The sequence below is a fragment of the Anthonomus grandis genome, chromosome 1 (assembly GCF_022605725.1).
Source record: "Anthonomus grandis grandis chromosome 1, icAntGran1.3, whole genome shotgun sequence".
Classification (NCBI taxonomy): domain Eukaryota; kingdom Metazoa; phylum Arthropoda; class Insecta; order Coleoptera; family Curculionidae; genus Anthonomus; species Anthonomus grandis.
In genome coordinates this window covers 54,481,745-54,496,125 of record NC_065546.1, presented here as the reverse complement: position 1 = coordinate 54,496,125, position 14,381 = coordinate 54,481,745, and the positions used below count along the sequence as shown (strand labels likewise).

Here is a 14,381-nt window from a genome sequence, read left to right as displayed (position 1 = left end):
AGGCTCTCTAGCTTTTCCACCCTTCAATTATGAAAGGACAAAAAAAAATATATATAAAAAAAAGATTTTTTCAAAAAATGTTCTGATTTAATAGGGATCGAACCAGAGACCATTGGATCCGAAGTTCGAAGCATATACCTTGTCGCCAAACCGGGGTAATGATGTAGTATGCCAATAATTACATTATATGAGGCAAGATTAAAATTTTATTGGAGATTATTGAAAATGAGATTAGGTTCGAAATTAAAGATATCATTGACACAATTTAATATTGGGCTTCTCTTAGCTCTTGTAATCTCCAGCTTTTCGAAGAGATCTAGTTTGTTACCTTTTCCACACTCATGTAATATAGTTAGGTACATCATCCGACACCGAAAAGTTATGACCAGTCAATAAAACATGATTTGCAAAGGCTGACTTTGTTTCTTTAATATCAGTGTTTTTACAATTGTTGAAAAGACTTGGCTTTCACCCTAGTGGAAATTCTTCTACCAGACTGACCAACATACACAGCGGAACGCTCACTACAATTCAAAGAATACAGATACTCAGATTTTAAAGTTTGCTCCATTTTATCCTTTGTGTTTATCAAGTGTTTTTTCAAAGTGTTTGCAGTTTTAAAAGCTATTGAAAGATTAAGATTATTTTTAAAGAGTTTTGCAAGTTGGAGAGATATTGAACCAAAAAATGTTAAAGATCTGAATTTGTTAAGATTTAAAGAATTGGAGTGTAAGATGTGGCAGGAGAATTTATATTTATTCATGTATACGAAAAAAAGTTTATTTATGGTAGAAAGTGGAAAACCGTTATTAACTGCAAGCTGCTTTATTATGTTAAATTCTTTATAAAAAGATTCCTTGGATAGAGGAAGGGTGAATATCCTATATAACAAAGAGTTAAATGAAGCAAACTTGTGGGTATGTGGTGAGTTAGAAGTGAATTGTATAATGTTGTCAGTTGTGGATGGTTTCCTGTATATATCGAATTCGATTTTATTATTATTCCTGATTAACAAAAGGTCTAAGAAAGGTAAACTTTTGTTGTTCTCCTTTCCTAAGGTAAATGAAATTCTACTATGTAGACCGTTTGTAAAATTTAAGAAGGTGGACAATTGATCGTCATTGCCTCCCCAAACAATACAAATGTCATCCACATATCGTTTATACGCTATTATATGATCGGCGAAAGAACTGTTCATAATTTTGCACTCCAGGTTGTGCATAAAAACTTTACTTAAGAAAGGGGAGAGGCATGATCCCATGGCTAAGCCGGCCTTCTGTGTATACATTTTGCCATTGAATTTAAAAAAGTTTTGATCTAAAACAGTTTTTAGTAGCCAAATTAAGTCTGAAGAAATCAGCCTGGGTAGATTAGAATTTGCTAGTAAAGATTCCATTAATTCAATGCAGTCAGTGGGTGGTATACTGGGAAAAAGATTTTTCACATCTAAGGAAATTAGCATTGCATGGTCTGGTATATACAGGGTGTTTCACTTTTTTGTAGCAGGACTTTAACAGTATTTAGAAAAATTAATTTTAAGGTAGGTTTCTCATATAAATATTGATCGTCAAACTTTTTGTTTCTGAGATACAGGGCGTCAAAGTCTCCCAAAAAAAAAAGTTTTTATTTTTTAATATCCGAACTATCAAAGATATTGAATTCAAAATTGGTATAAACAATTCTAGGATGAAGGGTCATAATCGTAAATAATGTCATGTTTCTACGTTGGCCAGTGGCGGAGATATGACTAATTAATAATGTTAATGTGACTAAAAAAGTAGCACGCCACTGGATTAAGTCGATTAAACGATCATTTCTAAATAGTGCATTTAATTGTAAACAAAAATGCTCTCTTGATATTTTTTCGTATCTGACTCCGTTTTCTCCTCAAATTAGGTTGTGAAAATCACTTAAGATTTAAAGATAAATTTATTTCAACCGTCTAATAAATCGCAACATAGAACAATACCACAAATACTTATAACTTACTTATAACAAACAACAGATTACAAGAACACAACAAACAATTAACAAATTTAAAGAAGATGTTCGAAATGTGAATAATTTTCTGCAATACATAATTCACATCGACGAATAACCGAACGTGAAATGTTATTTATATTAATTTATTTTGATAATTTGAATAGTGTGACATGAAATAAAAACATTGTCATAAAATGTAAATGTCATATTAGTATTATCGTATCAAATTGCAATTGCGTTCTCAAAAAGTGTGATTTGTTTATTTCTTCTTATCGTTTTTGTGTCAAAATGCCATTTATGTTTTCAAATCAAGAGTTAGCGGATATCCACTTTATTTATGGGGTTGCAAATGGAAACTCCGCAGAAGCAGCCCGGGAATATATGCGCAGATATCCGATTAGAAGGCATCCACATCCTTCTGTATTTGTAAGAGTCCATCGACAAATTATTGAGAATGGTTTAGGCAATGTACGAGGAAATGAAAATAGTGTACATTTTCGAATAGAGAGAAATAGGCAACAAATTTTCCGTGAGTTCAACGGAGATCCTACAACAAGTATTAGAAGAGTTTCCGCTGGTTTAGGAATTTCAGCTTCCCGTGTTTACCGAGTGTTAAGACGGGATCATAGACGTCCTTATCATTTGCAGCCTGTTCAGGGATTACAACCAGGAGATGAAGAACAAAGAACTGCATTTTGTCGTTGGATTCTTAATGCAGCTAATAATACTCCAGGTTTTTTAAATAACGTGTTGTGGAGCGATGAGTCGTGCTTCACTCGGCGTGAAGTGGTCAATTTCCATAATCAGCACATTTGGGCGCATGAAAATCCACATGGAATTCGACCAAGAAACTTCCAGCATGAATTTAGTGTTAATGTCTGGATTGGTATTTATGACAATCGACTTTTTGGACCATATTTTTTGCCACCACGGGTAAATGCTGCAGCCTTCTTGGAATTTTTAGAACGGGAGCATGCGAATATGTGGGAAGATATTCCTTTAAATTTAAGGAGACGGAGTTGGTTCCAGCTTGACGGTTGTCCTGCGCATTATGGGAAAATTGTGCGAAACTGGTTGGATACCCATTATCCAGAAAGGTGGATGGGTCGTGGAGGGCCAGTAGCGTGGCCTCCACGATCCCCAGACTTAAACCCCTTAGACTTTTCAGTATGGGGATTTTTAAAAGAAAGAGTGTATGCGACACCTGTTCCAACAAGGGATGACCTTATAAATAGAATTAGGATTGCTTGTGAAAGATGAAAAAAATGAAATAGTACCATTTTTAAATAACATTTCACGTTCGGTTATTCGTCGATGTGAATTATGTATTGCAGAAAATGGTTCACATTTCGAACACCTTCTTTAAATTTGTTAATTGTCTGTTGTGTTCTTGTAATCTGTTGTTTGTTATAAATAAGTTATAAGTATTTGTGGTATTGTTCTATGTTGCGATTTATTAGACGGTTGAAATAAATTTATCTTCAAATCTTAAGTGATTTTTACAACCCAATTTGAGGAAAAAACGGAGTCAGATACGAAAAAATATCAAGAGAGGATTTTTGTTTACAATTAAATGCACTATTTAGAAATGATCATTTAATCGACTTAATCCAGTGGCGTGCTACTTTTTTAGTCTCATTAACATTATTAATTAGTCATATCTCCGCCACTGGCCAACGTAGAAACATGACATTATTTACGATTATGACCCTTCATCTTAGAATTGTTTATACCAATTTTGATTTCAATATCTTTGATAGTTCGGATATTAAAAAATAAAAACTTTTTTTTTTGAGAAACTTTGACGCCCTGTATCTCAGAAACAAAAAGTTTGACGATCAATATTTATATGAAAAACCTACCTTAAAATTAATTTTTCTAAATACTGTTAAAGTCCTGCTACAAAAAAGTGAAACACCCTGTATATGCCTTTCAAAAAATTAGCAAATTCATCGGAATTCTTAGTGGAAAAACAACTTCGGAAGCCTGTTACCTCTCTCAAAACCCCATTCAACCACGAAGAAAGTTTATAGCAAGGAGAGTCTACAAAAGATACCACTGGTCTAATTGGCTGTCCCTCTTACTGATTTATGAGACTTGGACTTTGAGTTTACTTTTTTCCTCCTTTGGTCATACTTAAGTCTCTTTGAGAGTAATGAATGATTATTTTGAATTATTTAGAAATGTTATCAAGTAAACAGATTAAATGCCGGAAGAAAATGCGTAGTATTTTATTTGCAAATTCCAACGTATAGCGAAGCTAATTCAGTTTGATTTGAAATTTGATATGCACTGTAGCGTTTTATTTTTCTACTTTTATTTTCACTAACGCTCCATTGATATTTCATTAATTTCAATAATTATATTAATAATTTCAGTCAACTTCTTTTATCGATATTTCTTTAAATTCACACTGTCAATGACACATTACTACTGTAACGCATCACTCTCCTGGTTTTATTATTCATGGTTTCTGTTGACGGTCCGTCACTCTTCTGGGGCCGTATTTTTGAAACCATTCGACTTTGATTCGCATACGAAATTAGAGGATTTCGCACGAAAAATCGATATTCGTATTTTCGACCGCTTCGTATGCGAACATTTTCGCATGCGGTGTCTCGAATGGGTATATACCATTCGAATTTCAAAGTTCGTGTGCGATTCTGCCGCTTGTCTTGTTTTGATTTTAAACTAGCTTTGTTTTTTTCTTAATTTGTGAGTTGGTTAAGTTTTTTTGTAGTGTTTTCTTGTTGTTTATTGAAAAAAAAAAATAAGAATATTCAAATAGCAAGATTAAACAATATTGTGCAAAGAAAAGTCGTCGATGCACTGGAAGAGACTAAATCTCTGGCAGATAGAAGGAATAGGATGTACTCTTCATTTCTTGACCCATTTGAAATGTATTCAGATTCTCAATTTAATAATATAGATTAAACAAGCCTATTACGATAGAATGATTAAGCCTATTACGATGATGTGCTCTTTATGTGCTCCAGAGATTGTGTAAGTGTGTAATCTGTCCGCTAGTTTTATCCACAAGGCTTGTGCAGTTTTAGCCGAAAAATTTTGGGTGAATTTGCCCGAATTCCGGGTGCTCTTCCATAAATGAAATTAGTTCTTTCTTTCGCTCGCTCGACACAAAACCGCAATATTTTTTATTTTTTGAATTCATTTAAAAAAAAAGTCAATTCGCAAAAACCCAAGAAACGCCATGAAAAAACCTCAAAATTCCCTGATGTTTTTAAACTTAAATTTTAGGTTAGGTTAAATCTTTATTGTCTTCATCCCGGTTGACACGGCCTCCAATAGCACTCGACTTTGCTACGTTGCCACTACATTTCATGTTCGCATGCGAATGAAATTTCGAGTGCTGTTCAAAAATGCACTTTTTAATTCGTGTGCGAATTTTGCCGCTCGACTTTGTTCGCATTCGAAGATTCTCGCATGGTTTCGAAAATACGGCCCCTGGTTGGTCTTGATTGATGTTTTCTCTGATTGGATTGACATTGACAGCTCAGGCGAGAGGTGGGGTCGTAACTTATTTAGTCGGTACTGCATCCATTTTTCGAGGACTTGTTCCCGTGTTGCAGGTAGAAGCACACGTAAAAGGCCAGTTTTTTTTATTTCCGAAGTTTGTGAAGCAGGAAGTGGCCAATATGGTTTATAATTTATAGTCCTTAATCTTGTTCCTTTAGGGAACTGTTTATTTCATAATTCTGGTGCAGGATGCCCGAGATTTTGATGGATAGATAATGAAACTTAGCAAGGGTTTAGGGATGTACGATCCAAATCGATTTTATTCAAAGATCAATCTATTCCCCCAAAAAATCGATTAAAATCGATCGATTTCTTTCCAGGCGATCTTTTCGAGAATCGATCTAGTCTTTCAATTCTCTCAAAAAATCGAAGATCGATTCCTAAATTATCTTACAAGTTTATTAGTAAAAATAACAGAAACACAGTCATAGGAAAAATAAAGGAAAGGAAGCTCCAACTAACCGTGCATAATTTAGTTTTAATCTTACTATCCACCGATAGTAAGATGGCGCTTTCAATTTTAAAGGAATTGGAAGCGGGGAATTTTTGCCTGGGAGACACAAAATTGCAAATCTGCTTGAAGACAAGTATACTGCTTTATCCAATATCATTAAAAATGAAAAATTGTGGAATTTCTATGTATGACATGCGATGTTCGGACCGAGACTATGTCAACAACTAGCTTCTTGGGAGTCACTGTTCATTATTTAGATAAAGAAAATAGTAAGTCTATTGGTATTGGTGTAAAAGAACTTAGTTCTAATCATACTGCACAATATTTAAGCGAGTGTTTGCAATCTGTTTGTCTAGAGTGGGAAATTGACTTGTCAAAAGTAAGTGCTATTATCACTGATAATGGGGCGAATATTACCAAATATATTACTGATACTTTTGGTAAAAATAAACACTTACCCTGCTTTGCACATACAGTAAATTTAGTTGCAACAAAAATTACAGAAGATCCTGCTATAAAACAAATTATTGACAAAATAAAGTCTATAGTTATTTATTTTAAACAAAGTGTATCTGCTGCAAATCAACTAAGAGCAGCACAAAACTTCAAAAAAAAATCTCCATCTATATGTTCAGCTGCAGAAATACAAGTATGTAGAGAACTTCTTTTTATTTTAAAGCCTATTGAACAGGTATCCAAAGAAGTTAGCGGAGAAAAATATTTAACATGCAGGAAAATTATCTCAATTGTAAACTGTTTAAAAAATAATATTTTAAATTTAGACCTCCTAACTCCAGAGACTGAAAAGTTAAAACAAACTGTGCTAGCAGAGCTTTCGAAACGTTTTGGTGCTATTGAAGAAAACAGCATTTTAAGTCTATCCACCCTTTTAGATCCAAGGTTTAAGAAAATCCATTTTGGTAATCCAAATGCTTGTGCAAGAGCAATAAATTATTAAAATATAATACCCATAATAGCTCTCAACAAGGAGTGGATTCTCAAAAGCAGGTTACTGTCCCTGCCAATAATGAAAACTCTAATAGTATATGGTCTTATCACAAAAAATTGGTCACTTCCGAAAAAAGTTGTTTAGTAACTAATCAAAATGAAATGTCAGTTGACCTTAAAGCATATTTAAACCTTCCAATAATACCATTGGAAAATAATCCAATTAGCTTTTGGTTAAATCATAATTCGAGTGAATTAGCTAGTCTTGGAAAAAAATATATATCCATTGTTGGGTCTTCGGTACCATCAGAAAGGGTTTTTTCCCAAGCAGGAAATATTCTAACTCAGACTAGGAATAGGTTAAGTGGAACACATTTATGTCAACTGCTCTTTCTTCATTCCTTACATAGTTCCTACTGGTAAGACTCTAAATTAGATTGACTTTGTTTGTGATTTTTTTTTGCATATTTTATTACTGTGTTAATCCTATAACCTATTATTATCATAGTTTTTAGGAATATAACGTTTATTTTTGTTATGACTATATGTATATTATATGTTTTTTGTATTTGTATTTTCTTTTTTTTTGTTTGTTTTGGTTAATATACTTTATATAATTATACATGTATTTTTATTTTAAAAAAAGTGCACATAAACAATTATCAGAATCAAATATCGATTTTTAATGAGATCGATCTTTTGTTGCCGATTTATTTCTGGATCGATCTTGATATGTACGATCTTGAATCGATTCAAAATATCGATTTATTTTGTTTTTCGGACATCCCTACAAGGGTTTTACTTTTCCGTTTCCCTCTTTGTTCTTCTTCAATTGTTGATGGCTGCAGGATTTTTGATTTCCCCGGGAAATTGCTGGAAGCGGTGGAGCTGGAGCCAGAGTTAGAGATTCCCAATCCCGATAGGTAAGGTTCAAATGGCATACATTTACAGCCTCGATTTTGAAGGTTAACCGTTCATTTCTTGGAGGAATATACTGGCCAGTTTATTCCATTTATTTAAATATTACTAACCATAGATTTCTCTCACTTATTTAAATTTTTATTAATAAACTTTTAATTTCAATTTATTGCTACAAATATTTAATCAATATCATAATTTAATACATCAATTTCTTATCTATAATTTTAGTTATTTTTTGTTCAGTATTTTTCAGTACCCTGTTTGGTAATTAAGTAGATATAAAACGGTTAAGGCTGATATGCCTTAGGTAAAAAGGTTCATGAACTTTCCCCTGCGTAATACAAATATTTACTAAAAACTTTAATAATTGCAATTTATTTTTCAAGTGCTGCAATCTACCTAGTAGCAAAATCATTATTTAAATGTTACTTTTGTCAAACTTATTTTAATCATATCAACATTATTCATATTTTAATTCATAATAAATTATTAACATTTAACAGATTAGAACATGAGGTGTATACATATCTTTGATGTAAATATAATTTGGTTGTATTGTTAAGATATTTTTTTTGCCTCTTTAAATCTACTTTATCCAGGGTCATTTAATTGTTAATTGAAACCTATATACCAAGTGTTTTTCTTAGTTTTCTTTCATTTATAAAAAAAAACTAAGTGGCGCCCCCTTATTTAATAGTTATAATCAAGATTATATTTTTTAATAGCCAGTCATAAGTGAACCTTCGAACAATCCCAAGCCTCCAATAATTCTGAGCTACCGTCTGCAAACTCTTGGCAAAATAGTAACACTGTAAAGTTAACGCCACAGCACTTTTATTTTTTTGGCCACAACTGTATATGATTACACCGCCCAACAGCATGTATGTTGCATGGAATATTTTTATGATTCTAGGCTTATTTTTAATGCTGATATTAAATAATGTCATCAGTTTATATGTGTCAGCTCTAGTTTTTGAGTTAAAAGGAGAGAGTATTTTTTGGGAATTAAAAATACACTCAACGTACAAACATTTTTAATTACAAGAACTATACACTCAGGAATTTTCTTTTATATGATTTTCTACTAGTTTTAAATGAACTGCTACTCTGAATACTCCAGCAAAAATCGGCCAACATATGTGCATCCCAGCGACCCTGAAATCGTTCCTCCATGGTTCGAAGATCTTGGTGGAATCGTTCACCCTGTTCTTCACTCATGTCATCGAGATTTTCAGGAAAATGGTGTAAATGGCTGTGTAGGAAGTGCACTTTGATGCTCATGTTACATCCAAGCCGCTGGAAGTGTGACAACATCTCTTCGACGTGCGCAATGTAATCATCACCCTTCCTATTACCTAAGAAATTTTGGATAACCCAAACAAAGGAATACCATGCATTCTTCTCAATTTCTGACATTGAGCTGGTGAAATTAGGATCGTTTACCAACTTGCGAATTTGTGGACCATCAAATATACCTGCCTTGAGTTTTTCTGAACTTAGACTTGGAAATTTCCTTGAAATATATTTGAAACATTCACCATCTTTATTTAATGCCTTATATATTGCTTCATTAAACCTAGTTTAATGTGCAGGGGTGGCAATATGATACGATCTCGTGGCACTAGAGGTTCATTTATAACATTAAGACTACCTGGAAGTAGTGCTTCCCTAGAGGGCCATTCTTTTTTTTGACCAATGTTCTGATTTTGCTCTACTATCCCATAAACACATAAAACAAGGATATTTAGTGTAGCCTCCTTGTTGTCCTAAAAGGAAGTTCACCATCTTAAGATCAACGCAAATCACCCATTTATGATTGTTATATTTGATTTTGTTCATGACCAGTGCTATTGTGGGGTATTCTTCCTTAACTTTAGTTGAATGTGCTATTGGTATGGAGCCTAGTTTATTTCCGTTGTGCAATAGTACACACTTCAAACTCCGTTTTGACGAGTCAATAAATAAACGCCAATCGATTGGTTCATATTTCTGCAAGCCCATGGCAGTCATTAAACCAGAAATATTAGTACAAAATACAAAATTATCCTCCTCAGCGAAAAAGGGAAGTAAGTCTTTTTCTCGAGTGCGGTAATAAGAAACTTTAGTTTCTTTAGTTAAAAGATTTCTCTCTTTTAATCTGGAGGCCAATAATTCAGACGAAGTTTTGGATAGTCCAAGGTCTCTAATTAAATCATCAAGTGCACTTTGATCGAATGGTTTTGGTTCAAAGAGATTTTCTGGAACAAACTCGTCATCGCTCATGCTACTCAGTTCATTCAATTCATCAGAACTTTCTGTAGATGTAGATGGTAATGGTAAAGATGTATCTTTTGAGCTCCTTACAGGCCTCACAGCTGATGTTGATGTGGGGTAAATCCATTTGGAGCGGTTCGTCTTGTTGATTCCTTTTATATTAACAACGCAAAAATAGCAGTCATCGTGATGATTTAAAGGTTCACGCCAAATCATTGGGGATTGGAATTTAAAAGAGAGTCTCTTCTTAGTGGCCCATAAACGTAATTCTTCAACACAAATTTTGCACACAATATTGGGCCTCAGCACTTGTTATCTGTTTCCAAAGGAAAACCAAAACACTCTAAATACGCTCGTTTCACAAAGTCTGACATATTCAATCGAAATTTTTGAAAAACATGTTCATCACAAATATAACAAAAACAATTCGGATCGTTAATGCAGACCCTTCTTAGCGAAGTCATGATGAAAATTACAATAATTTATCTAAAACGCGACTATAATAGATAAAAAACCAAAAATAAAGATAAATGAGAAGAACGTAGCTATATCTAAACAACTCGAGCTGTTAGAGTAAAACTGACGACAGATTCGAAATCAGATGCCTCGAATTATTAAACAACAATAAAAATATTTCAGTCAACATAAAATAACCTTCGATTTGTTGTGCAGTGTTATTAATATTATTAGGGATTAATTCTGTAGACCTGTTTAAAGAGATGTTAGATGGATTTAATAAACTGGAGTGTGTGAGTTAAGTGGTCATTAGTACTGTCAGAGAGGGAAGAGGAAGTACTATCATTAGTGCAAGGAGTTGATCCTACAGAGCTGTCAAAGCTACAATAATTTACAATGTCTTACAACTTACTTCTATCTACGGTACAGTCTAGAAAAAAACTTACTTTATACTCCGCGCCATTACTCCCGAACTCCGTAGAAACCGCCAATTCGCTGTCCCGATGACAAACCTCGCACAGCGGAATCTTTTGGTCGAGCACCGTGTCCCTTATCCGGTCCGCCCCGACTCTATGGTCGCACTTGGTGCAGGTCGCGGTCGCGAACGAACCGTGACACTCGATCACCCGCTCGATCCCCGCCTCCTTTTCCAACGTGTCAATGTTCTGCGTGTAATTCCTCAGCAGTTTCTTTTGCCTTTCCAGTAATTTGATGAATCGGTGACAGGGACTCGGTTTGAATTTCCCCGGGTAAATGTCTTTGGCGAACTTGAAGAAGGGCCGCGGGTCCTCGCTGAAGTAGGCGATGTCGAACATCGCCTGCGGGTTTGGCAGGTTCGGAAACTCGACCGCCAGACGGGAGTAGATGCCGTCCCTGGAACGGAAATCTGGAATTCCGCAGGATACCGACACTCCCGCTCCCGTTAGGACTATTATTCGTTTGGCACCTGTAAGAATTCTCAATTAGAAGATCTTAATTTTGCCTTGAAATGTTTAATAACTGAAGAAGTAGCTTTAGTTAGACCTTATGAATGGTGATATATTCAGGAGGAGTAATAATAATAATAATATCTCTTATTATTTTATCATTTCATTCGTTCTCAAGAAATATTAATAAACGTATCTAACATTCTTTAAAAGTTTTAATCTCGCAACTTTGTTATTTGTTATAATAAATTTTCTTTTTTTTTTTAAATTATCCAGATATTTATTAAATATTACTTATCACGAAAAAGTACTTTCCGAAAGATATTTTGGCAAAAACGTCAAAATATGAAATAAATACCTGCATATACAGTTGTGGCCAAAAAAAAAAAAGAGTGCATATCAAATTTAACTGGATTAGCTTCCCTATATGTTGGAATTTGCAAATAAAACACTACGCATTTTCTTCCAGCATTTAATCTGTTTACTTGGTAAAATTTATAAATAAACCAAGAATGCCTTATCTTTTAAAAGCAATTTTTTTCATTATTGTTTAAAAATCTTGTGGGCAAAAAAATAAGAGTATTTCTTTATTGTAACTATTTGGTCTTTGTTTATTTAGATAAAAGATTTTATTTGTGATATTTTCCATAAATACAAGTCAGTTTCAACAAGATCGTTGCATCGCGTTGGTAAATACGGGTCGCGCAAAGCATTTTAGCCCCGAAGAAAGGCGTCTAATTTTGCAATTGAGGAGTCAAAATAAATCCTATGCATTTATTGCAAATATGCTTTAATACAAAACCTTGTGAAATAGAGTTTTAGAAACACAAAATAAAACGGAAAATGTTCCTAAAAATCGAGGCGGTCCAAGAAAAACCACACTGAAGACTGCAAAAAGCAAAAAGAATATAAAACAAAGACTGGCATTTATTAAGAATAATTTTAATGAAAATTCATTCAAACATTATTTTTAGTGATGAGATGAAGATCAACTTATTCAGATCAGATGGAAGATGATTTGTTAGAAGGAGGAAGAATATAATCCTAGAAACACAATAGGCACAGTTAAACATGGAGGTGGAAATATCAAACTGTAGGGCTGTTTTTCCTACAAAGAGACCATGTCAAAAGAAATTTATTTGGATATCTTGGATAGAGTCGTGGCTACCATATGCCGAAAAAAACATGCCTATAAGATGGGTGTATCAACAAGATAACGACCCTAAACATACGGGCACGGATTGTTAAACAATGGTTTACACAAAATAGGGTTTTAGTTCTGGAATGGCCATCACAATCGCCTGACCTTAATCCTATTGAAAACCTTTGGAAGGAGCTGAAAACCCGAGTAACTTGTAAAAAAACAACAAATAAGCAAGATTTATGGAAGGAAGTTCCGGAAGCTTAGTATTCCATCCCAGTTGAAACATGCCAAAAGTTGATCGATTTGATGCCACGAAAATGCGCAGCCGTTCTTAAAAATAATGGTTATTCTACCAAGTACTAATCTAATGCTATCGTTTGTTTTGCGGTACATTGTAATTATAATTTTTTATAGCCATTTTCGAAAAGTACTCTTATTTTTTTTGTCCACCATAAAACGTGTAAGAAATAAATTATTTATTTATAATTACAAATGAAACTGGCAAAAAATAACGTGTATTTATTTTTATATCACTGATGGCATATGTTGTACAAATATGAAATCGTTATTATTTTTTTCGCTATGTAGCACAATATATTGTTAGGAATATTCAATAAAACCAGACGCTCTTATTTTTTTGGACACCACTGTACATAAAAATACCCAGACAATAAACCAAACAAATATAAAAAAGGGTAAACAACCACGGATAAGGAAAGGGCTGTTAAAAACAATTAATACAAGTAATATAAAGTCGCCAAAATCCTAATAACTTATATATTTAATCAAAAATGCTAAAAAATCAAACTAGTGCTATTTAGAATTGTGTTAATCAAATTTGTAACAAACCTTCTTAAGAAACAAAAATTGACAAATTAAAATTATCGAGTGGAAAATTGTAATGAACAAAAGTGAGATCATTTTAATGAATTTTTTTGTAAATTTGGGGAGAAACCGGCAAATAAAATTGAAATTCCAAATGATTATAGGGAACAGGAACCATGATGTCCAAAAAGCCTATTTTTATTTCATTAAATAAATGAACTCGATGTTGTGAGGACTATGAACACACTGAACAAAAAAGTCTCCACGGCCCAGATTCTAAAGGATATGTCGAGCGAAAATAGGTCGAAATAAATATGGCGACGGCGAAATGCGAGCCTTGCGGATTTCGGCTGAACTATGGGTATGACGTTTGAAGTTGTTGAAATTTTCATTTCGAGTCGAAATTATAGAATGGCCAAAATTCTCATCCTCTAAAGTCGAAGTGTTTGTAATGGATATTATTTACTAAACTGAAAAGTTATATATGTTTTATAGACGTAACCCTCGATTTTAGTTTTGTATTCGTTTCTTCTGTTTTTAACAAATAAGGTAGGGTGAAGTGGAGTAAATGTAATCATGGGGCAAATGTAATCAATCCCTTTTTTAGAACATTTTGGAACATATTTTCTTCGAAATTCGAAAATATGACCCTTTTTATAACCATATTACTTTTTATTAACCTCTTAGGTCCAGTTTCAAAGATTTCCCTTTTTCTTTTTTGTACTTTGACATTTATAATAATTTTGTGAGTGCCTTTTAGGAATTTTAATTCCCTATTACTACTGCTAATATTAGCTATATAGACTAATATCGAAGAAATAGTGTAAATACTTATCAAAGACTTTAATTAATTGTAAAGACAGTGTGGAAATCTTTAAAATAGGACCGATCTAAGACTAGTTTATACAGTTCCTAGTCAGTTCCTTCAAAATGG

General features: G+C 33.4%; 1 protein-coding gene across 3 annotated transcripts in view; it reads right to left on the bottom strand.

The window, feature by feature from the left end:
- The window catches only part of LOC126743100 (NAD-dependent protein deacetylase sirtuin-1), a 57,073-nt gene that overhangs the window by 26,855 nt on the left and 15,837 nt on the right, over positions 1 to 14,381 (bottom strand). For all 3 annotated transcript variants that reach the window (XM_050450079.1, XM_050450065.1, XM_050450071.1), the window contains one exon: positions 10,999 to 11,498. In XM_050450079.1, coding sequence (XP_050306036.1) covers positions 10,999 to 11,498 — 500 coding nt within the window. The remainder of the gene's footprint in view (positions 1 to 10,998; positions 11,499 to 14,381) is intronic.